At 45.5% G+C, this 26,560-nt stretch overlaps 1 protein-coding gene across 1 annotated transcript in view; it reads right to left on the reverse strand.

Moving 5' to 3' along the window:
- The window catches only part of ATRNL1 (attractin like 1), an 859,416-nt gene that overhangs the window by 333,728 nt on the left and 499,128 nt on the right, over nt 1-26,560 (reverse strand). The window contains exon 24 of the mRNA XM_040361535.1: nt 25,276-25,433. Within this exon, the coding sequence (XP_040217469.1) occupies nt 25,276-25,433 (158 nt within the window). The remainder of the gene's footprint in view (nt 1-25,275; nt 25,434-26,560) is intronic.

Here is a 26,560-nt window from a genome sequence, read left to right on the forward strand (position 1 = left end):
CAAATGCATTTCAGGGATATATAGGGAAATCTCTTTCATCAGGGATTTAAAATTTCAGTGAGACTTAATTTGACTAGTACTTCTCCACCTCCCACCCAATGGCTTATAAAGTCCAATACCAATCCAACACATTTCAGGGGTTTATACGGAAATCTCCTTCATCAGGGATCTAACATTTTTTAGTAATAGATGTACTTTTTACTAGTCTTTCTCCGCCTCCCACCCAATGGCATTTAAAGCATAATACATTTATGTGTGTATATTTACAGGGCTCAAAATATCAAGTCCTGAGCTACTAGCCAGGCCTTAAGAGTTACTCGCCACCAGTTGCCCCACCCAGCCCCTAATTCCACCCCTAAACAGGCCCTCATAAACTATCTCATGAAATGACAGTTAACTGTTTTATGCAGAATTAAGTTACAAAAATAAATATTAACAACTTTATCAGTGCTCATCAATGCAGCCTCATCAGTGCCCATAAATGCAGCCTCACCAGTGCACATCAATGCAGCCTCACCAGTGCAGCCTGATCAGTGCCCATAAATGCAGCCTCACCAGTGCACATTAATGCAGCCTCACCAGTGCAGCCTGATCAGTGCCCAAAAAGGCAGCCTCACCAGTGCACATCAATGCAGCCTCACCAGTGCAGCCTGACCAGTGTCCATCAATGCAGCCTCACTAGTGCACAGGGATCACACAGAGCAGGGATCTCCCATTGTAACAAAGCTTTGATTGGAATTGCCCGCTGGCCACTGTCAAACTAAGTCCCTTCTCCTGGACCGGGTCCTATGATAGACAGCAAATGTCCTGGCATCTTCCTCTCCTCTCTCTTGCCCAGTTTCCTGACTGATCGCTAGGAGAACAACTCCCATTCAACCACGCCTGCTAGAGGCAGCCCCACCCCCGAGGCAGTCCCACACTTGCCCTGAAGTTTTTTCCACTTGCCAAACGTGAGCAGGTGAGTGGAAATGTTGAGGGTTGGTGTATAACATACTGGTAACATCTAATGGTTAACTTCTATTGTTTCCAATATTTGTTTCTTGTTTACTGTCCTTCCTATTCTATGGTTTGTCTTTGTCAAATTTTATATGACACATATGTGACTGCTGACATTGCTTGAGCAATCCTGGGTAATATTTCCCTTAAGATGTTGTCCTAAGTGAATGGCAATAGACCAGCAATTTAAAAAAACAATATTTTCTATATCGCCTTTGATTTCTCTGAATTAACTTACAAAACAAACAAATTTATCATTGAATCCTGAATATTTATGCTTGGGTTGATGTGACTGGCGGTCCAGTGCCGCTTAAGAGCAGGCATCGCACTACCCAGGGCGACGCGGCAGGGCGGCGATGCCTTCCTAGGTACTATTTGCCTTATCCCCCACCCGAGCTGCTAATATGCCTATTTGTACAGCGGGAGCACTTCTCTAGCTCTGGCTGTGTAAGTACATTATTAAGACGCATGGCGGATCATTCCCACTAATGATGTCGAAGCTCTTGGTCCTTAACGAGTCGCTTAACCGAGCGTACAATTACCGGCCACCAGCTGAGTCCGAGAGCAGCTCCTCCACTTTATGAAAATTCATTTTATCAGCTTGATTAACTCAGGAAGGCGGAAAAATACAAAAATAAAATGAAAGGAGATAATGTAAACTGAAGCAGCTCCGTGGCGAGTTTTGACAAAGACCGTCATACAATGCCGAGAAAGCGGCGGGACAGACAAAGAGAAAATGTGTTCACTGCGTCTTAATTCATAGAGTATCCGCGGCTAAATTAATTCAACGACTTTGTGAGTGAGTGTGTGTGGACTGCGCCTACTGTTAAGGCAATAGTGCAGACGGCTATACAGAATTGCGGCGTACAGCTGCAAAAAAAGAGAATATATTATTTAGAACAGACACATCAAACTCCAATGACTAAAGAGCCAAACCAAAAAGGAGAAATTATTGGGACAAAAAAAAAATCCTCCTATGGGATGAATGTACCCAACACTAAAGAAGCCGGCAACCTGCTCCCGCTGTGATTGGACGCAGTGTGTCCACCGGGACTTGCCGATCATTCTGGAGAAAGGCAGAAAAGCAATCTGCCTATGTAAACAAGGCAAACCGCCGTTGTGTGAGAGGGGAAGATGGAGATCTTGTGGTTCTGCTAAGCAAGAACACGGATCTCTGTATTCCCCCAGTCAAAGCACCTCCCCCACAGTTAGTAATCACTCCTAGGTAACAGAGTTAACCCTTTGATCATCCCTAATGTTAACCCCTTTCCTGCCAGTGTCATTAGTACAGCGACAGTGTATAGTTTTTAGCACTGATCACTGTAAAAGTGTCACTGGTCCCCCAAAAGTGATAATATTGCAGTCCCACTAAAAGGTCACCAATTGCCGCCATTACTAGTAAAAATAAAAATGATGAAGAAGTTTGATTTATTAATTTTTTTATTGGATGTTTTATAGCAGAAAGTAAAAAATATTTATTTATTTTCAAAATTGTCGCTCTTTTTTTGTAAATAGCACAAAAAATGAAATCTGCAGAGGTGATCAAATACCACCAAAAGAAAGCTCTATTTGTGGGGGGAAAAAAGGGCACACATTTTATTTGTGTACAACGCTGCACGACCTTGCAATTGTCAGTTAAAATAACACAGTGCTGTATCGCAAAAAAAGCATGGCCTGGTAATGAAGGGGGGTAAACCATTCATTTATCCCAAAAAATAAACCAAAAGGTTTGCTGTAACTTATTTAATCCCCGTGGACAAAGAACGCGGTGACGTGGCGGTGACGCGGCGACGTGTGCAAACCAGGAAGTACAATGTTTTCCACGCATGCGTCGAATCAATTCGACGCATGCGCAGGATTTCGGTCCGCTGGTTAGACGTAATAACCAGCGGACATGTCCGATTAGCCGTACTAACCATCGGACATGTCTGACGGACATGTTTCCAGCGGACAAGTTTCTAAGCATGCTTAGAAACTTTTGTCCGCTGGAAACCTGTCCGCTAGGCCGTACACACGGTCGGACATGTCCGCGGAAACTGGTCTGCGGACCAGTTTCAGCGGACATGTCTCCTCGTGTGTACGGGGCCTCAGACTGACAATGCTGCGGTCTGCTGTACCTCCTGTGTTCACTAACGCTAGGTTCACACCTAAGTGTGTGGCCGAGGGGGTGGCATTTGTTCCTGCACCTGCAACCACTCGCACTGCTCTTTGGACACGTGCGGGGCTGCCGTTCATTCTGAATGGCACCCCAATGCATCTCAGCACACAGTGCATTTGGGAAATCGCATGGTCCTTTTTGACCTGTGACTGCGTTTTTGAAATGGGCTGCTGTGCTGGCGCAAGCACGGGCCTGCAAAAACGCTAAGGCATGAACCTATCCCCGAAGGAGCTGCTGGTTTGTTTTGGGTGGTACGTTACCTCTGTATCTCTGCCGTCTAGGGTACTTGATGAGAGCTGTAGTAGAGGGAATCTTTTCTTTGCTTTTATTACCCAGCCGGGTAAAAACTATTAAACAGTAGAAAGGTGAAGGGATAGCAAATAGGAGACAGCAGATCCAGGTGTAACTGAACACGGGAAACAGTCCTGCTTCCAACAACACTTCACTTCGCCACACCAGCCGGAGTGGGTACAGTGCATCTGCACAGGCCTCTCTCACAAGCCTGGCAGCCAGAGTGTCTCTGGAACCTAGTATTAAGTCTCTGCCACAGACCCTCCTACAAGATTGGAGACAATTACGGTCCAGAATCCTCTCAGTAGATTCAGCACCCGGATCTCCTTCAGGTAGTTTTGCAAATCAGCAACTGACAGGCGACCAACATCCAGCCTGTCAGAACTCAGGTGGTCCCCGATGAATGGACAGGCCCCGCCTGGAACACCAGCCTCGTGCTTGGTATCCCCGGACAGACTCCTCATCGGTCAGCTTCCTCCAATTGGATGGACAGCTCGGGACCCCCTCCAGATTAGGGACCCAGTCGATTACTGGGCCCACACAGTGGATCAATTGCTACGGGCCAACGTGGTCCCAGAACCAGGAACACTGCAGCCCAAGCACACCCCGGCCAGGAGGGCCATATACGTGGGTGTGGTGGAATGGCCACCCCAATGGTGGGCGCCACACGAGGAACAAGAACCTCATGGCAATGGCGTCTGACCCCTTTATACCCCTCCCCAGCATGCACAGCGGGAAGATCAACTCAACTGGCTGCTAAGGAGTGGCACTCAGACACACTTGACCACACTGCTGCCACCTGCCGTCCAGGGGTGACGGGAGTCCCCGGACAAAAGGACAGCACACAGCACAGCCAAGCTAGAGCCAACTACTTCTCTGAATTTTCCCCCCAAATTTAACATAGCACCGGCCCTGAAAGTGGCCAGGCGCTACACTAGCGTAACACAGGAGGCATGTTACCGGCCAGATTACCAGGAAAAATTGAGGGGGGGGGGGGGGAGCCAAAGAAAAGAAAAGAAATGCAGCCACCAAATCTAATGACTGGTAAGCTGTGAAATAATTCATTTTTTTGGTTTTAGGTTTAATACCACTTTGAAAATTCAATCTCGCCAAAAAAAACTCTCTGTTCTAAAAATGGAACTTCCTCTTAACCCACTCCTCGCCCCCTTACATGCCACATTTGGCATGTAATTTTTTTTTTTTGGGGGGGAGTGGGGGCTTCAGGAGAAGGGCACTTCCTGTCCTGTCCACTTCCTCCTTCCGCCGAGGGGCTGGAAAGGCGATTAGCTTAATCGCCTTTTCACAGCCCCTCCCTGTAGGCGAGCGCCTGTCCAATCGGACGGCGCTGCGCCGTTTGCGAATGCGCAGTGCCGCTCGCGCATGTGCAGTGGGTGCCCGGCCGTGAAGCTGAAAGCTGTCACTGCCGGGTGCCCACACTAGAAATGAAGACGCTGGAGCCCTGGAGCAGGTAAGTGTCAGTTTATTAAAAGCCAGCAGCTACACTTTTTGTAGCTGCTGACTTTTAATAAACTTAAAAAATAGGTTTGTTACCCCAACACTTCATATTCCTGATATGTGCCTGCTGTACCATGTACTTGTATGAGAAAGTATCCTGTTCTCTTTGTATTGCTTCCTTTGTGTGAAATCCCTGGTGTTCCTGACAGTCCCTCTGCTTTCTATTAAAAACTGACCACACTAAGGAGAGCACAGTGTGGTCAGTTCTCTAGCTGTACTGGGAACTCAGTGTACTCTCCTCCAATGATCAGACTTGTCCTGACACACCCCTTCTGCACAGCCATTTGCTGGCAAGCTCAGTGTACTGCTGTTTCTCCTCCCCTAGATCTTATGCAGCTTAAAACAGAGGGAAAACAGAGGGAATGTGATCATTTATAAAAAGGGGGAAAAAAAGCATTTATTATTTTTTTTTATGTCTATACAAAAACGTTTTGCCTTTCATTTCTATTTTAAACTGTGGGTTGTTTTACAAGGTGATTGCTTATAATGACTTTAAAGCGGGGGTTCACCCTTAGAGGGCACTTTTCCCCCTTAGATTCCTGCTCGTTATTACTAGGGGAATCGGCAATTTATTTTAAAATATGTGCAGTACTTACCCGTTTACGAGACGCATCCTCTCCGTCGCTTCCGGGTATGGGCTTCGGGAATGGGCGGTCCTTCTTGATTGACAGGTTTCCGAGAGGCTTCCGACGGTCGCATCCATCGCGTCACGATTTTCCGAAAGAAGCCGAACGTCGGTGCGCAGGCGCAGTATAGAGCCGCACCGACGTTCGGCTTCTTTCGGCTACGAGTGACGCGATGGATGCGACCGTCGGAAGCCTCTCGGAAGAATGTCAATCAAGAAGGAACGCCCGCTCCCGAAGACCATACCCGGAAGCGACGGAAGAAGATGCAGCTCGAAAACGGGTAAGTACTGCACCTATTTTAATATAAATAGCCGATTCCCCTAGACCGAACGAGCAGGAAGCTAAGGGGAGATTTTTTTTTTTTTTTTAAATGGGTGAACACCCGCTTTAAGTTTTGTCCACCCCACTCCTTGGTGTTCATTATTTAGTGATCTGCGAAGATGTTATTCGATCGAAACCAATCAATTAAAGGGGTTGTAAAGGTTCATGTTTTTTCACCTTAATGTATCCTGATAGAGAAACACTGATGACCTGAAGACAGATCTCAGAAGCATTCAGAACACCCTCTTTCATGTATTCGAGAATGCTAATAACGGGAGATAATGGCATACACTGAGGAGCTGGAATAGCCACAGCAGATCAGTCATTTTGCTCCAGGAGATATAATATGATCAAAATCTGCATTTGGAAAATCGAAGAGGACTAAATATAGAATGGCCATAAAGCCGATAGTAACAGACTCGGCAGAAACATGAAGCCTCAAGCAGAAGGGAGGAAACCGTCTGGGAAAATGAAAATTTCAAGGATAATCTGCGTTCCAGGTTGGAAGATGAAGAGAGAAAACTGAGGACTGACGAGGATCTAGAAGTGATGTACAAAAGTATCGGACACTGGAGTCAAGGTGAAGAGATGAAGGTGGATGGGCGGTGAAAAAGCCAAGGAGGACCAAGATAGAGATAGAGAAAGAGAGCAATAGACTGAATGTGAAATATGTACTATGGGGATGGAGAAAAAGGGAGAGAGCGTCAGGAAGGAGAGAGAGAGAGGGGAGATATAGAGGATTAGGGGAAAAGGGGAAAAAAAAACATATTTATTATTGTCAAAGCAAAGAAGGAATTACTTTTGGCTGGATGAGGAAGGGAGATGAAAGGAATAAATCCTCAAACATTATCAGGGTAAGAAATAATATAAAGGGGATAGGAGGTAAGTCCAAAGATATCATCACAGTAAAGGATAATGTAAAGAGAATAAGAGGTAAGTTCAGGGACATTATCTTGGGAAGGGATTTTATATAGGGGATAGGAGGTCAGTTCAGGGACATTATCAGGGATAAGGGATATTATATAGGGGATTAGAGGTCAGTCCAGGGACATTATCAGGGGTAAGGGATATTATATAGGGGATTGGAGGTCAGTCCAGGGACAATATCAGGGGTAAGGGATACTATTATAAGGGATAGGAGGTCAGTTCAGGGACATTATCAGGGGTAAGGGATATTATATAGGATTGGAGGTTAGTCCAGGGACATTATCAGGGGTAAGGGATATTATATAGGATTGGAGGTTAGTCCAGGGACATTATCAGGGATAAGGGATATTATATAGGGGATTGGAGGTCAGTCCAGGGACATTATCAGGGGTAAGGGATACTATTATAGGGGATAGGAGGTCAGTTCAGGGACATTATCAGGTGTAAGGGATACTATATAGTGGATTGGAGGTCAGTTCAGGGACATTATCAGGGGTAAGGGATATTATATTGGGGATTGGAGGTCAGTCCAGGGATATTATCAGGGGTAAGGGATATTATATTGGGGATTGGAGGTCAGTCCAGGGATATTATCAGGGGTAAGGGATATTATATAGGGGATTGGAGGTCAGTTCAGGGACATTATCAGGGGTAAGGGATATTATATAGGGGATTGGAGGTCAGTCCAAGCACATTATCAGGGGTAAGGGATATTATATAGGGGATTGGAGGTCAGTCCAGGGACATTATCAGGGGTAAGGGATATTATATTGGGGATTGGAGGTCAGTCCAGGGACAATATCAGGGGTAAGGGATACTATTATAAGGGATAGGAGGTCAGTTCAGGGACATTATCAGGGGTAAGGGATATTATATAGGATTGGAGGTTAGTCCAGGGACATTATCAGGGGTAAGGGATATTATATAGGATTGGAGGTTAGTCCAGGGACATTATCAGGGATAAGGGATATTATATAGGGGATTGGAGGTCAGTCCAGGGACATTATCAGGGGTAAGGGATATTATATTGGGGATTGGAGGTCAGTCCAGGGACAATATCAGGGGTAAGGGATACTATTATAAGGGATAGGAGGTCAGTTCAGGGACATTATCAGGGGTAAGGGATATTATATAGGATTGGAGATTAGTCCAGGGACATTATCAGGGGTAAGGGATATTATATAGGATTGGAGGTTAGTCCAGGGACATTATCAGGGATAAGGGATATTATATAGGGGATTGGAGGTCAGTCCAGGGACATTATCAGGGGTAAGGGATACTATTATAGGGGATAGGAGGTCAGTTCAGGGACATTATCAGGTGTAAGGGATACTATATAGTGGATTGGAGGTCAGTTCAGGGACATTATCTTGGGAAGGGGTTTTATATAGGGGATAGGAGGTCAGTTCAGGGACATTATCAGGGGTAAGGGATATTATATAGGGGATTAGAGGTCAGTCCAGGGACATTATCAGGGGTAAGGGATACTATTATAGGGGATTAGAGGTCAGTCCAGGGACATTATCAGGGGTAAGGGATACTATTATAGGGGATAGGAGGTCAGTTCAAGGACATTATCAGGGGTAAGGGATATTATATAGGATTGGAGGTCAGTTCAGGGACATTATCAGGGGTAAGGGATATTATATAGGGGATTAGAGGTCAGTCCAGGGACATTATCAGGGGTAAGGGATATTATATAGGGGATTGGAGGTCAGTCCAGGGACATTATCAGGGGTAAGGGATGCTATATAGTGGATTGGAGGTTAGTCCAGGGACATGATCAGGGGTAAGGGATATTATATAGGGGATTGGAGGCGAGTCCAGGGACATTATCACAGTAAACATGGGTATACATGCCGAAAATAATCCGACTCAGCAGGAGGCAGACAAATTTTGCTCTGAGTAACCGGTGACTGCTTAACAGACACGGGTCAAACGTCCAGCCTCTGTTGAACGGTCTCACTATATATCTTTATATAAAAAAATAAAAAAAAACAACTCCCTATGTAGCTTAGGGGATATAATAAGGGGGTAGGACGTGAGGCCAAGGATATTATTAGAGTAAGGGATAATATAAAGGGGATTGGAGATGAATCCAGGGACATTATCAGGGGTCAGGGATAATATACAGGGGATTGGAAGTTAGTTCAGGGACATTATTAGCGGTAAGAGAGAACGAAAAAGGGCACACATGGTGCGAACTTTGTGAGTGTTTTTTTGTGACTTATACAATTTTGGGGTACCGTATTTATCTTGCTATAATGCGTCCCGGCGTAAAGCGCGCACGCCCAACCTAGAAGGAAAATTCCTGAAAAAAAATAAAACACTTACAGTTTGGATGCCCCTCGTCGGTGTCTTGCCCGGTGTCCATCGGCGGCCTTGTCCGGTCCGGCGTCCTTCTGCGGCCATCGTCGTGTCCTCCCCGCTGTGTTTTTCAGCCGATCCCCGCGCTGTGTTTGAACCACTCCGCCGACATATACCGAGCGCAGTACACTCGGTATAGTCAGGCAGGCTCGGCTCCTCTCGCGTAAAGGACGTACAGGACGCACAGGACGTGACCGTGAGCGGAGCCGAGCCTGCCCGAGTGTACTGCGCTCGGTATATGTCGGCGGAGTGGTTCAAACACAGCACGGGAAGCGGGTATCGGCGTATATCGCGCACCCACGATTTTGCCCTGATTTTCAAATAAATACGGTAATTTGTTTCTCCAATCAATTGTGCTTCTGAATAGTACCTCGGTATCCTTTATACAATATCACTAATATCGGGGGGGGCAACCTGCGGCCCAAGACAGCTATGAATGCAGCCCAACATAAAATGGTAAACTAAAGCTCTCTACACACGATCGGTTTGTATGATAAAAACAGACCGATGGACTGTTTATCGGACAAACCGATCGTGTGTGGGCCCCATCGGTTTGTTTTCCATCGGTGAAAAAAAATAGAACATGTTTTAAATTTTTTCTATGGATAAAAAACAGATAGAAAAAAAACGATCGTCTGTGTGGAAGTCCATCGGTTAAAAATCCATGCATCCTCAGAATCAAGTCGAATCAAGTTTTTTTCAGCACGTCGTAGTGTTTTACGTCACTGCGTTTTGGCACGGTCGGATTTTTGACTGACGGTGTGTAGGCAAGACTGATGAAAGTCAGCTTCATCGGATATCCGATGAAAAAATCCATCGGACTAGATTCCATCAGATATCCGATCGTGTGTACAGGGCTTTACTTAAAATAAGTCGATTTTTTGAAGTTTGTAAAAATGCGTTTACACTTAAGAAACACGTGCGTGCAAAGAACATTTTGACAGTATCTCTTTACTGGACTTTTATACGTTTTATCATCCCAAAGAAAAATCTTCCACTCTTCACAATCACACCTTATTTGTGTCATCGGTTTTCGGCGGCACCTAGATTTGTGAGCAACTATTTTCAAGGGCAAAGGGCAGAATTGGAACCAAAATATCTGATGAGTACCTTGAGAATTCATTGAGAATTCCTACCATGTCCATTGAACCAGATATCGATGTGTTCATTTATCAAAAATACTGTCAAAATATCGCACTAGTTTTATGTTGCCCTCTTTTACTTTTAAAATAAAAATGATTACAACCTCTATCCAAAGGTTCTTCTTGTTTCAGGAAGCAGGACAAGCCACAGTCAAATTCTAAAATATCTTGTTTTTATTGAGTTATACCTGGCCAGTCCAACCAGAAAGCCTGGAAGTCAGTGCTCAGATGCGCTCGGAAGTTCAGTGCCACTATGAATTAGGTGGGATGGCGGTGTCGCTTTAAATTAAATTCCATTTAAAGGAAGACTTAGCAGGACCTGGTGAGGGGTTGCTGGGTAATATAAGTCAAGCTCTGACAGTAATGTAGCTAGCTAGGCGAGGCTATGCAAGTCAATCAGACTCAGGAGCGCCGCGTGGATCGGATGAAGCCGGGTGGAATGGTTGAACTCCGCTATGATTTACAGGACCATTATGGAGCTCATAAAGAAAGCAGCAAAGAGCGGGCGCTGTCTGCAGGCCCGGCTGATTTATCTCAGCGCTGTGGCCATCTCTGCCGAATGAGAGAAAAGCCTTCTTACAAAACCCAACAGAATATTGAAATCATTTGGATAACTTTACGCCCCGAACGAAAAAGGGCGAAGCCGGGGCCAATAAGACGGCGACATTGATTTACTTGGTTACAAAACTATAATCTGCTGCGAGGGAGCAGATTGCAATGGACACGGGCCCATAGCGCCAGTCGCAATGGGAGCTCACAGCTCTGTGGGATAGGAGAGATCCTGGGGCAGATTTATTATAACCTGGAACGTTTCTGCAATCTGTCACCCCATAAAGTACGACATCTGCAGACGAAGACTTCCTCACTGCCACGTGTCACCACCTGCCAACAAGGTGAGGAAGAGAGTCGTAAAACAGCAAAACACAACTGCCAAAAACTCACATTGCCTGATATTCACCATTGATGCAGAATCTTCTTCCAACAAGGGAATAGATAAAAGTCACTGAGGGCAAAAGGTCAAATGAAAGAAAAAATAATGTTTCGGTTAAAACTAAAGAGCATTTATAGCCAAAACTTTTGGGATGGTGTGGGTTTGTTTAATCCTTTGGTATCCTGACCCTTTAAGGCAGTGGTTCTCAACCTTCTTTTTTTTTTTTTAAAGTGTATTTTGTGCGTGTACTCGAGAGAGGAGCCAGACTGCAGGAGTTGGGAGTAGGCAGGCCTCCCCCAGAGGCAATCTGCCACCTTTCTCCATGTCCCAGGTGGCAATGGCGGGCGTGTGAGGGGGTCCTCCCACACAGCCCACCCTACCTGCTCCGCTTTGAAGCCCAATGGGGCAGAGGGACTCCCTATAAGGGAGTGAGAGGATTAGCCCGCTCAACCAGCCCCGTAAGTCCTTCGCCTCTCTTTTTAGAGACCGCATGGTCAAAGTGCGTGCATGTTAACCCAATTTAGAGTGCGTGTAAGTGTGGTGGTTTTTGTGGGAGGGGGGTGGGCGTACTAAGCGCAGGCTTACCTCGCATAGCACACCCACCGGGAGCCAGGCTGAGACCACCAAACTCAATTCACATGTAGCCGAGACCGGGATCCGAACCCCTAGAGGTGAATGGCTTGTCAGCGCAGTGCCAATCGCGTTGAGCCACCACAGCTCCCTCTGGTTCTCAACCTTCTAGTGCCGTGACCCCTTGATAAAATTTCCCAAGTTGTGGGGACCCCTAACAGTAAAATTATTTTCATAGCGTGGGTTGTCAGAACCCAAGACAAGACAAGTAATTTGCTCCCCTAACCCACAGATATTTAGTGCTCCCTGAGTCCTTTTAATGGCAACTATAATCACAGGTAGTGTCACTCCCTGTGCCTCCGGCTTCACTGTGTTTCCGACTTCATGGTGTCTCATAGCAGTAACACCTGTGTCAAAATCAGGAGATAGGGTCTCCTCCCGCCCCTCCCACTTCACATTCATCACCAGTCAAGCTGACATCTAGTCTTTGCCCCCCAGCCATGCCATGAACTGAATGGGCGCCTGCGAAGAGCCTGAGTGGATGGCTGCGGGTTCCAGGAACAGCCCAGCTGAGTGGCCACAGGCTCCAGGGATAGCAAAAAGGCTGGGAGAGTGATGCAGGCTTCAGGAACAGACCAGGATTTGGTGACCCCCGAGGGGGTCCCGACCCCAGGTTGAGAACTACTGCTTTAAGGGGTTACAGATGCCGGGATTTATGATAAAGCAACCACAGGGATTGGCTGTCACAGGGATCACATGATCTGAAAGCTTAGCCACCAGTAAATGTGCCACGAGCGCGCAGGGCACGTGCTCTCGGCACAGCTGTATTTACATTCTGGTACACAAAGATGTGCCTGCTTGGCCCACCCACCCAAGAGGCTGCATATTTGCATAGGTCAGCGCAAAGAGGTTAAGCGTATCTATGGTATTTCAATTATTTCTATACTTTGTGAAGATTGACACAGATTTTCCTGAATATAGTCACTATGCCCTGTGAACAGGAACTGCCGTGTCACACATTTCATGGAGTCTGCCTTCTGAACTACAGAGGTGCTGAGAGGTGGAGCTTCCAGAGGCAGAGTCACTGCAAGAATCACTGCTTGCAGGCCAGAAAGGTACCCTCGGATATGTAGTTCTGAGAAATAAAAATCCTATGGCAAAACCTGTTTGGTTGACAACAGGGGATGTTCTTTTGCTTTAGAGAAAATTCTTCTAACTTACTGTGGTGTCTTCAGTAAAGGATGTGAAATCTCCACAGTGGGAAAAAAACTGAAAGGAGTTCTTATGCCTCGTACACGCGATCGGAATTTCCGATGGAAAAAGTCAGATATTTCGACCGTGTATATATCCCATCGGACTTTTTCCGTCGGAAATTCCAACGGAGTTAGAAATAAAACGCGTTCTCTTTTTTTATGACATAAAACATTTCTATTGGAAATCCGTTCATCTGTATGGAACTCTGACTGAGAAAAAAACATGCATGCTCGGAACGACTATAAACTGGCCCTTTGTTTAGAAAATTTGGAAAACCCTGGTCTATAGGGAGGCTGATGTAAACCTACATGCATCCATTTACATCCTTTTACCTCTAAATTGTTACATGACTGTAGGTCTAAAAAAACATAAAAAGACCTATACATTATAAAGTCGCTCTCCAGGTCTATTAGGGTCGACCACACACTTCTTGACTTCTATTTCACGTATTTTTGAAGCTTTTCTACTTGAGTACGACCTCTTTCACACTGAAGCCGCGACCGCATTAGCGCTAAAGTGCTGCTCGTTTTAGCGTCACTTTAGTGCTGTTTAAGCAGCGCTTTTTGGCCAAAGAAGGGGTTAAAAGCACCCATATTTCAGCGCTTCGGAAGCGCCTTTCAGACGCTTTGGAAGCGCTGCCCATTCATTTCAATGGGCAAGGCGATTTGGGAGCACTAAAGGCAGCCCTCCCGAACCGCTCCAAAGATCCTGCTAGCAGGACTTTTCCTAATGTCCCGCAAGCGTATCGCCCCAGTGTGAAAAGTCAAACAAATGAATGGGAGGCGCTTTTCAGGCGCTTTATAGGTGCTTTTTCGCAACAAAGGGAATTTGGGACTTTAAATGAAACAGTGGGCTGAATGGGGACAAAGTAATGAAACAAGCCATAGATGAAATGTTCATGTATTGAGAAAGTAGAATATTTGGTAGAAACAAATAACTTGTACAAAAGTACAGAACATACATTTCATACATAATACAATAAGTGATAAGGACATCACTCGGATGGCACGTAACGCCGATGCACTGACGGTAACCGCCCATACCCCCAAAGGGGGGGAAAGGGAAGCACAGTGAGTGCATCGCAATCCCGGGATGCAGACCAAAAAAAAAAAAAAAGGTCTAAACAGTGCGTGATGTTTGCAAGCAGCTAAGTGGTGTGTTCAGCAACTGAATGGCAAATTAAACCATAATTAAAGTATGCCGTTTGTGTGGACAGATCATGCACACTTTGCACGGACAGCCCCATATAGGGTTGCCTGCTGGTCTGCCACCTCTGTCCCGGGACAGGCATATGTTTGATCTTAACTGTATTTACATTACCACTTTGACATACTATGCAAGTAACCAGAATTGACTTACTACCTCTTTTTTGGTGGATCCAATTTTAATACCTTGATCACTAATCAAATCTGTATTCCAGATATCCGACTACATCCGCCCCTGATGAGTGTTTTTCATATACACGAAACGCCGCGTCGGGCTTACAAAGATGTAGCTATACGCGTTTATGGGACCCATTCTGATCAACCAGTACTTCTATGATCTATTTACATTTTATACTTCACCTATTGCGTGGTTATGCCCAACCTCTATGTGGCTATATATGTTGTCATGGACTGTTATTTATTTTATATCAATTATTGTATTATGTATGAAATGTATGTTCTGTACTTTTGTACAAGTTATTTGTTTCTACCAAATATTCTACTTTCTCAATACATGAACATTTCATCTATGGCTTGTTTCATTACTTTGTCCCCATTCAGCCCACTGTTTCATTTAAAGTCCCAAATTCCCTTTGTTGCAATTTTCCGCATACGGGATGGAGATATAGTATGGATGTAATCTCATATAAAGTCCAAGACACAAGGATGGAGATACATCACAGACGTATTCTCATTTAAAGTCCCAAACACCTTCGGGTGGTCCCCCCCTTTTTTCTTATAGGTGCTTTTTCTACTGCTAAAATGCCTGAAAACCGCCTCAGTGTGAAAAGGGTCTCTAACATCGAATTTGTTTATCCAGTGTTTGACTGACTTCTTATTTCTTGATGTTGGGTCATCCAGGACAAAACTGGAACAGCAACAATGTTAACAACGGTTTTCTGGCCTTTAGTGCATCACTAATAAACATGTTTGCATAACGTGTCCCACTCATGTAGGTATAAAAGCCCTTGAGAGTCAAGCATTCTCATTTGGACTGACAACAAAGAGTACCAATTATCGGTTCAAGAAACAGCTGCATACAAGGGCCCCATTAAAGCAGTTGCAGCATATCCTGTGCAGATAGAAACATTGTTGACCCCAGGTTTACACTGGGCTGCGGGAATGAAGACGTGCGAGTTCAGCTGAACTCGGGCGATTTCACTCCCGCTTGCCAGCCTTGATCTCAGATGCCATTTCAGAGACCTCTGTGTAGGTTTCTGCACAGATGTCAATGTAAATCGCGGCCCGGAATAGCAAAAAGTAGTACAGAAACGACTGTTTGAAATCGGTGCAGTGCTGAAGATGCGGCGTTGCATTGATTAGGACAGTGCCATTGCTGGCAAAAGCCGCCGACTTGACATGCGATTTGACACGTCAAATTGCATGTCAAAATGCACCAGTATGAACCAGAGCTCAAGAAGTTCTAGTACTGCCAACTACCAGATAAGTACACATATATTTGAAGCTCCATGTTCGTGTTGGCAAGGGGTTCCAGGGGTGTGCTGGAGGATTTATTGATGCAGGGATCTATTGTCACTGGGGGGGGGGGGGGGCGGTCTTTTGTTGCTGGGGAGATCTACTGTTTACGGGGTCTAGTGTTACTAGCTGCTGGGGAATCTATTGTTGCTGGTGGGTATTCTAGGGGAGGTGTATTTCTGCTGGGGTGGATGGGGTCTACTGTTTCTGGCTGCAGGGGATCTTTTTTACTGCCTTTCCTGTTATTACCAAATCCCATACAAAGGGCCAGATTCACAGAAGAAGTACGCCGGAGTATCTACTGATACACCGGCGTACTTTCAAATTTGCCGCGTCGTATCTTTAGTTTGAATCCTCAAACCAAGATATGGCGGCTTTTGGCTTCGATCCGACAGGCGTACGACTTCGTACGCCTTCGGATCGTAGGTGTAATACTTTGGCGCCCACTGGAGTTTGCGTCGTTTTCCGCGTCGGGTATGCTAATTAGCTTTTTCCGGCGATTCACCAAGGTACGCGCGGCCATCGCAATCTCTTACGTCGTCGCTAGTCGGCTTTTCCCGGCGTATAGTTAAAGCTGTGGTTTGGTGGCGTATAGATAGACTTGCCATGTTAAAGTATGGCCGTCGTTCCCGCGTCAAATTTTGATTTTTTTTTTTTCGCAAGTCGCTCGTGAATAGGAAAGGACGTAACTCACGTCGACGTTTAAAAAATTACGTCGGTGCGACGTCATTTCGTGCAAAGCACCGCGGGAAATTTCAAAACGGAGCATGCGCAGTACGTTCGGCGCGGGAACGCGCCTAATTTAAATGATCCACGCCCCCTACCCGGATCATTTGAATTAGGCGGGCTTGTGCCGGAGGGATTTACGCTACGCAGCCGTAACTTTACAGGTCAAGCACTTGCCCGTAAAACTTGTGGCGGTGTAACGTAAATGCGATACGTTACGCCGCCGCAAATGTCTCTGAATCTGGCCCAAAATATTTAGCATCACAAAATTATACTGGTCTCTGTAATTCCAAGGGGGTGGTACAGGGAAGTGAGTAAAGGGCAAAGACAAGGTATGATACTCAGGGGGGGGTAGGGGGCGGAGATAAAGAGTGACTAGGGGGAGGAGAAAGGGAACACCCGCACCTATTCTGATATTAAAAAAGCCATATGCACTATATTATCAAAAGTATTGTGACACCAGTCTTTACACGCACATTTATGGCATCCCAGTCTTAGTCCATAGAGTTCAATATTGAGTTGGCCCACCCTTTGCAGCCATAACAGTTTCAACTCTTCTGGGAAGGCTGTCCACAAGGTTTAGGAGTGTGTCTATGGGAATGTTTGACCATTCTTCCAGAAGCACATTTGTGAGGTCAGGCAATGATGTGTTCTTTCCTGCCCCGCGCTGAAGAAGTCCCGCCCACGGGACATAACGCGTACGGGGGGAGGAGCCACGCAGGACGTCACCTACGATTGCTGCCTGTATTACATTACACGCTCCTTCAGCTGACACTCGGCGTACAGAGTGTCATAACATGTGAGTTTACATTTGTTTTATGTCCTTTAAATAAACGTTCTTGCACCAGAGAGCACTAGATTCCTTCTCCTTTTTCTTATATGGTCGATGACACTGCTGGAAATTGTTTTGGAAAAGACCTAGTATGCTATCCTGAGTTGCCAGTTTCTTTCCCATGGAGGTCTCAGTTTGAACCTGTGGTATTTGTTGATATGCCCTGTGACCTTTTAAGGTCAATATCTTAAGGTGAGAGGCCATCTTATATACGGTGGAGGAGATTGCTGTGGTCACTTTTTTTGCACTTGTACCTTATGCCGATTTATGGATTGGATGTCTGGATTTATCACTCCTTATGAACTTTTCACTCACATGGACTTTTTCCTTATATGAATTCTTTATGAATGTACTCATTATTTTATTCATTGTTTATATTGTATTTACTCTATATTTATACATTTGTGCTGCACTGCTTTTTTCACTTTACAGTTATTTTGGAATTTTTAATTTACCTTTATTTTACCTTAATTTACCTTTAGTGCTGGCCAGCATATTTATTTTATTTTTGCTTTATTTCGAGCGCTGAATACTTTTTATTATAATGATGTGGACAAGAAGGCCTGGCTCGTAGTCTCCGCTCTAATTTATCACAAAGGTGTCCTATTGGGTTGAGGTCAGGACTCTGAATGCCAGTCACGTTTCTCCACCCCAAACTCGCTCATCTGTGTCTTTACTGAACTTGCTTTGTGCACTGGTGCACAGACACGATGGAACAGGAAGGGGCCATCCCCAAACTGTTCCCACAAAGTTGGGAGCATGAAATTGTTCAAAATGTCTTGGTATGCTGATGCCTTAGGAGTTCCCTTCACTGGAACTAAGGGGCCAAGCCCAACCCCTTAAAAACAACCCCAAACCATAATCCCCCTCCACCAAATGATTTGGACCAATGCACAAAGCAATGTCCTGAATTAATGCACATTGAGGATATCCCACTGACCTAAATCTTGTAACTGGCCAGATGTGGTCTGCAAACCCCTGCTCTACACTCTACAGCACAGGTGTCAAGCACAAGGCCCGTGGGCCGAATGCGGCCCTCCAGGCCATTTCATGTGGACCTTGCACCTCTCCTGCAACTGCCATGTCTTGGTAGGTTTGCAGTTGTGCCATACTCTTTCCATTTTCCAATGATGGATTGAATAGAGCTCCGTGAGATATTCAAAGCTTGGGATATTATTTTATAACCTAACCCTGGTTTAAACTTTTCCACAACTTTATCCCTGACCTGTCTGGTGTCTTCCTTCGCCTTCCTGATGCTGTTTGTTCAATAAGGTTCTCTAACAAACCTTTGAGGGCTTCACAGAACAGTTGTATTAATACTGAGATTAAATTACACACAGGTGGACTCTATTTACTAATTAGGTGACTTCTGAAGGCAATTTGTTCCATTAGATTTTAGCTAGGGGTATCAGAGTAAAGGGGGCTGAATACAAATGCACACCACACTTTTCACACATTTAATTAATTTATTTTTTTAACTATTTATCATTTTCCTTCCACTTCACAATTATGTGCCTCTTTGTGTTGATCTATCACATAAAATCCCAATAAAAGACATTTACATTTTTGGCTGTAAAATGACAAAATGTGGAAAGTTTCAATGGGTATGAATACTTTATCAAGGCACTGTATATACCTTCTATTATAAGAATGCAATATTTTATTTTATTTTTTTACAACTAGATTAACGACATGGAAAATGCACATGGGGCACTTTTTATGATGAACAACACATCAATTTCTAGTTTTTGCCTATAGTTCTAGTGCCCATATAGACCAATCCTGCATCATTATTCACTGGTCGTCCATATTATTGTGGTTTATTCTTGAAAATTCTGGGAAGTCTTTTCTCTGTCAGAAATAGGAGATTTTGTAAGAAATGATGTGCCTGGATGGGATCCATCTCCCAATGCTCTGGCAGCAGTCCCGCTCTCTCCCTCGCCTCCTCCTTAACTATACATTAAAGCAGTCATAAACACTCTTTATAATACTGGAGAAGTGGCATATCGGGCTAGACGCACCCATAAAACCCATCGTGTTCCTGGAAGTACTGGAACACTGGTGCCGTAGCTGCCTGGACATCGCAATTCACGGCTCCTTATCAATGCAAAATGTGCCAAACAGCAATTAGTAATTTGTGGAAGATCAATGCTTCGTATCTGTCTGCAGTAAATCAGGCTGCATCAACGAGCTAGTGGAATAAAGGAAGGGAGGATAGGCTGTGTGTTGGGTCCTAACAGGCACGACCTCTTCCTACTGTTAGAGTTCCATGCACATCAAACAAGTCATGATCTTTTATTTATTACAAATATTAATATAGCATTGTCAATTTACGCAGCGCTTTACATATATACACATTGCACATTCACATACATACATACAGGATAGGGCCAATTTACCTAACAGCACGTCTTAGGAGTGTGAAGGAAACCCACGCAGTCACAGAGAGAACATGCAAACTCCAGACAGGTAGTGCCAGGGCCGATCCTAGGCAGGGTGCACAGGGTGCATTGCACCCAGGCGCCTGCAGAGGTGGGGGCGCCGAACATCTAACAGACTCTCTAACAGAAGCCCTCTCTGTGTCCATCACAGAGGCCCCCCTCCAGGTCCCAATAAAGTACTCTGCTTCTCTTCTTGTATTTTGTTTATTGTTAAGAGATCATGTAAGGATCCCAGGTTAACAAAGACTTTGTGGGGGAGCATCTCTGTGGTTGAGTCATTGCCATGGAAACATTTGTAAAGGGGAGGAGTTAGTAAAATGACGATGCCCATGTGGGGGCGCCAGAAATATTTCTGCACCCAGGCGGCTGTGACCTTTGGATCGGCCCTGGGTAGTGCCATGGTTAGGATTTTTATCGATGGCTCTAGTGCTGCCAGGCAGAAGTAATAACCACTTAGCAACTATGCTGCCAGAAAATTAGCTCCCTAAATTCTGGCCTGGCGTTTTTCTCTTGTACCCCAGCTGCAATGGCAATGCCAAAAACTTCATACATGTTCAGTAATGTGTCAGTGTAACCCTTCCAGGTATTTTTTACTGCGCACATAAATGGTGGTATTCCCCATGACCATGCCTTTGTCTGTAGGACAGAGCCATGTTTGGTTTGTTCAGACATCATCATCTAGGGGTCACCACCTACTTCCTGCGAGCTGCCAGCTCAGAGATGAAGCAATCATTTAAATGATATAACATGATTCTGAACACTACCGTCATGGACAGGGGTCCATATCCACAGGGGTAGAGTCTGTCCCGAAGATAACAGGAGTGTACTAGAGGGTATATGGAGACACAAGTGCACAGGGGTCTCTGGGTGATATATGATGGGGCCACAGGGGTCATGGGGTGACACAGGATACTCAGGGTGCTCTACAGTCACTAAAGTTATGGGATAACAACTGATGTTTAGGATGCCCTGAAATCACTGGTGTCATATGGTTGGATGAGGTCCAATACAGAAGCTCCCAGTGACATGGAGTCACAGGATGCTCAGGGGGGCTTTGGAGCCATTGCGCTCATGGAATGACACAGAATACTCAGGGTGCTCTGCAGTCACTGGGCTCTTGCCATGACACAGGATACTTAGGGTGCTCTGGGGTCACTTGGCTCATGGGGTGACAACAGGATTCTCAGGGTACTTCAAAGTCACTGGGGTCACCAAGCGACACAAAATGCTCAGGGTAGGAGTCATAGGGGTCAAAGGGTGACATAGGATGCTCAGGGTGTTCTAGATTCCCTGGGCTCACATGCTGACACAGGATAATCAGGATGGTCTAGAGTCTCTGGGCTAGCAGTGTGACACGGGATGCCCAGGGTGCTCTGGAGTCAATGGGCACATAGGGTGACACAGGATGCTCAGGGTGCTGTGGGGTCATAGGGTGATCCAGGAGACATAGCGGTTACTGGATTGCACAGCAGAGACTGCAGCAGGGGGCTCAGCTTAGACGTGGCAACGTGTTCTCAATCTTGAGCTCCATGTTGTTTCACCATTTAAGGCAGTATCGTGACATCCACATTTTTGTATTAACACAAGGATTGAAATATGAAAAGTTTAAAACCATCCAAAATGTATTTATTTTTCATTTTCCTTCTCTTGAGATTCCATCCTTTCAGCATCCCCTTTACTCTCAGACTCTTTTCAAGCCGCTCAGATAATTACTAACAGGCCGACACTTAATAATCCTCAACAAGGATAAAGTATTTTCCCCTCCGCACATTGGGGGATTCCAGTAAAACAACAGAAAAATCGGTGAGGTGGAACCACGAACAAGGACAGCAGCCAGGAACCCTCCCGGCTCTGCCGACACTGACAGTGACGAGGAACTGATGAACTAGCCACAGAGGAGGCTTCGCCACACTGTGCTTGTATTGGAGCTCATCCAACCAATGACTAGATGTGTCTCATTAATGTCTCTGAGGACTCACAGCGAGGAATTCCATAAATTATGTAAAATAAATTCAGATTGCACAGGTAATATGGCAGCAAGAGAAAATTACTGGTGGATATGCGGAGAATCGGTGGAAAGGAAGGACTCCGATACAAATGTAACAGAACACAAAGAGGCCCCAACACACCAGAATGTAATTAGCAACCCTCATACCTATACAATACTCCATCTAAAAAGTGATAATTCAGTTGCAGGTTTAGGTTGCTAAGCTAATGCCCTGTACACACAATCGTTTTTCCCGTTGGAAAAAGTCAGATGAGAGCTTTTGGTCGGGAATCCAATTGTCAGGGAGCCAACCTAGCCGGACGCAGAATAGCGCACATGCGCGGCAGAACAGCACTACCGCGCATGCCTGTGCGCGTTTCGCGCATGTGCCGTCCGGCGGCGTGTCGCGTGCACGGGCACGCACGCAGTCTCCCCAGAACCAGAGGCCTGACCGGCCTATTTAAACCAGCTCCTGTCCTTTGACAGGTTGCTGGTTTGTCATCAGCTCCTGCTATGCTTCCTGTTGCTGTACCTGCCTTGTTTGACCCGGATTTCCTCACGACTCTGTTCTCTCTCCTGAACCTGACCCCTGGCTTGCGTCCCTGGATTGCTGCTGTCTACTGCCCCTGACCTCTGGCCTGTACCTTTGGATTCTCTGCCTCCTCCAACCCTTGACCTTCCGGCTTGCACCCCGGACCTGCCTCCTGTCCTTGTCCCTGACTAGGTGCTCTGTGAACCCGGACTGTTGTTGCCTGATCCACTGTTGTCGCCAGTGAACTACCTTCAGCTCAAACCACTATCTAAACATATCTAATCTTCAGCTTCACTGCCGGTACCTGGGGGCGGATTGCGGCAGGTCGCAAAGGTGAGCCGCCCTCAGCATCTTGGTCTCGGTAAGTACGTCCGTGACACCAACAGAAAAACTGCTGGAAAAATATAGAGAGCAGGTTCTCTTTTTTCCAATGTGCAAAATGCTCAGAAACAAATCGACGCATGCTCAGAAGCATAGAACTTAATTTTCTCGGCTCGTTGTAGTCTTTTACATCACCACGTTCTTGGCAGTCAAAAGTTCACCGAACTTTGGTGTGACCGTGTGTATGCAAGGCGGGCTTGAGCGGGATTCCGTCAGAAAAACCATCCTTTTTTTCCCGTCAGGAAAACCGCTCGTGTGTATGAGGCATAAGTCACCCAGAACAAGATGACATGTTTTATTGATCCCAGTCAACCTGTTCTCCCACTACAGTTTAAAGCCCCCCCCCCCCACACACACACATAACAAGATAGGCCTGCCTATTGGCTGCTCACTCCTGGTGTGCGGTCTTATAGGAAGGAGGGGAGAAGCTGACGTTTCCCTTTTCATGGGGGTAGCGTTCGTTTCCACGGGTTCCAGCTGGTGAAGTGCCAGAAGGTAAGAAAACTTCAACAAAAATTTAATAGCGAAAATATCAGTCACCCACCACCAAAAAATCCTAATAAAACTACAAAAGAACCAAACCCGTTTGGTGGTAATTTTCCTTGACCCATCAGTCTTTGCCATGAAATCCTGTTTCCGATGTGCACAGAATCCGCAGAAGAGCTCCCTTCCTTGGAGGCCTGGATGAAGCAGACCATCGAGATGAAGTTGAAAGAGGTGGATGGCCAGTCCCCGACATGACCCCTCAAGTCTTCGGGAAGATGATGACCAGGGGTTCAGCAAGGCAGAGACAGTGTCAGAGCAGACCTTCATACGTGGTATATTTTAAATAACCTTTGTATCATTACAGGTCTGCAGGAGATATTGGTAGAGAGTGAAGACTGCTGGTCCCAATTTCTCTTTCTGCAGCTTTGTTGTGAAGTCTCCCATTCAGTGGGAGAAAAGGCGGGTGACGGTATCCATGCAGAACCCACACATTGGAAGGACACTGCCACCTACCTCCAGCGATTCTGCACCTTGCTGAAGGACCAGGTCCAGATCCTCAATGCAAATGGCTTCTGGACAGGTAAGTCGATAGTCATTTGCAGGTTAAGGAAAGACCCTTTTGTGGGGGACCTCCAACACCTGCAGACTTACTTTTCTCTGGGACCTTCAGTGGGACACTAGGTATATGGTGATACCTTAGGGGCCACAATACTCCCAGGTAAAGCCAAATCATGCATGGCATGATGGTTCAGAAAACTTTACTCTGCACATCACGTTAGGCACCATACTGCTGAGTAATGTAGTGTATTTATGCGCTGTGTCACACTATAGGCTGAATGTACCACCATTAAATAATTAGGGTTATTTTTGTTCAACCAAAACAATGTTTGCACATGTGAGATAGGAAACTTTGATTATACGCTTCTTGAGGGAACATAGAGCAGGTGCATCGCCAACAAAACTCAAGTGTGGATAGACTCCAATATAATGTAATGTGTCAATTTAGGGATAAGATAGTATTAAGTAAGCAGAACCCAAATACATTTTAAGACAATCGATAAATAGTAACCCATTTCAACAAAAAAAATGGCCCCCTGCCTCCACCTGTAACTGGCTTTTACAGCAAAGAGCACATTGAAGGACAACGCATGAAAGACAAAACCAGAGAAATTCCCAGCTCAGCTCACCAACCAGTCTGCTTACCACCCAAATTAACCTGTTTAACAGTATGCGAAAAACAGGAGTTTAGTTAGCACACATTCGCAAAACACATGTGTTAGTTGCAAGGCCACTTCATTGCACCCTTACCTGCATTACCCATTTATGAGAGTCTCCACATTGGAAGCACATGCATTTTAATGGATAGCTGGGGGACAGGTGGGCCTAGAGGTAGCCCAATCCCTGCATGCACTTGCAGATGTGTGCTAACTAAACCCCTGTTTTTAATGCATACTATTAAACAGGTTAATTTGGTTGGTAAGCAGGCTGGTTGGTGAGTTGACCTGGGAATTTTTCTCATTTTATCTTGCATGCGTTGCCCTTCCATGTGCTCCTTGCTGTGAAAGCCAGCTATAGGTGGGGGCAGGGGCCATTTTGTTTGTTACTAATGTATTGGTGAGGGGACACACTGGACACCTTTGCTGCCATTGTGCTATATGCTGGGTGTTCAGTGTGCACCTGTGCCTTTAGGGAGGCTTGGGCTACCTCCAGGCCCACCTTCCCCCTATCTACCCATTAGAATGCATGTACTTCCACTGTGGAGACTTTCATAAATTTACAACGGTTAGGACTGCAGATAATACTGGGTGTTATGAAGAGACCTTGCAGCTTACACATGCATTTGCAAATGTGTGCTAACTAAACCCCCGTTTTTAACTCTTAGACAGGTTCATTCGGGTGGTAATCAGACTGGTTGGTGAGTTGAGCTGGGAATTTCTATTTTTTGTCTTGCATGCGTAACCCATTTCAAGTCAGTGTTTTGTAAGAAATGGTAAATGTGCAACAAACCTTCTGTGCAGCAGAACATGGTGGAGACGGCCCACTGAGTCATTGTGATAAGACCACCCACCATAAGTTCTTACAGAGTCTGTAGGGAAAAGCGTGAGACTGACCTGGATTTTGATTGGCCAGGAGAAGTTGCTAACATAGACATAGAAAGTGATGTTGGGATTACTCCGGAAATTAAACTTCTCACATGAGAAACTGTCCCGATATTCTTTAATGTTAGACCGGGCCACCAGCGGGACCTCTTCCCCCGATATCGTGCCAGCTGAAAACACAGAAGCAACACAAGTTATAAACGTGACGCTATACAATATAGGAAACCGTCATGGTACAATATTTTAAAGTAGCTTTAATTGTTCAATATAAGAAACCATCACGTTTCATATGCTATATGTAACTTTAATACAGGTTAGGAAGCCGTTTTCCATACTGAGTTGATGCTTTAAGTGGTTGTAAACCTTTATTTGTGACTTCTACCTATAGGTAAGCCTAGAATAAGGCTTACCTATAGGTACTGGAAATAGCTCTTAAACGTGCGCCATTTAGGAGATATTTCACTTTTAGTCTGTCGAAAATGTTAACGGCGCATGCGCGGTGAAGAAACAAAGCGAAGTGCCATTTCTTACCTAGCCTGTGCCATTAATGGCGGCTCCCGTGCACATGCACAGGAGTGATGTCACGCGGCTCCGGCGAATCACAGAGCCGGAGTCCGCGGCCCGGAAGGAAGAGGGGCCAGAAGATGGATGCTGCCTACACAGGGGACATCGCTGGATTCTTTTGCAAGTAAGTGTCACTAAATAGGCTAGTGTGCGATGAATACTAGCCCATTATGATTTCATTTGCAGGCTTTGCAGGGAGCAAAAGAGGAAGTAAAACCCATCAGGGTTTACTTCCTCTTTAACACACATTATGGTGAGGTTAATTTACTAAAGTAGATCAGGTTGACTTTACAAAATACCGTAAATGTATGCTTAGCAAATAAGGTTAAACAAAATTAAACTTTACAAAGAATACCCAATCATGTGCAACTCAGGGATAAGCAAATATTGTCTAAATACAAAGAGTCCTGTGTATTCTTCCTTGAATCTTCGTGTGCTTAGTGTATTTCTTCCAGATCTGTGCAGTAATCCAGTGGGAGACCTTTTCTGTAATAAAGACCAGTCACTGCAGCTCTCTCTCCTTGTGCAGGGTGACTGGTCTTGTCTCCACCCCCTCCTGTAGTTTTCTGCAGGCAGCCTGTTATGCATTGAGCCTGATGGGCCCCTCCCACAGCTTTGCTCAGGCTACATATACCAAAGCAATTAACAGGAGTGTTGTCGGCCTGCTGTGGGCGTTCCTTTGGTTGGCCAATTTAAACTTTTTTTTGGTTGCTTTGTTCGTTAATATTTTTAA

This window comes from Rana temporaria, chromosome 8 (assembly GCF_905171775.1).
Source record: "Rana temporaria chromosome 8, aRanTem1.1, whole genome shotgun sequence".
Classification (NCBI taxonomy): domain Eukaryota; kingdom Metazoa; phylum Chordata; class Amphibia; order Anura; family Ranidae; genus Rana; species Rana temporaria.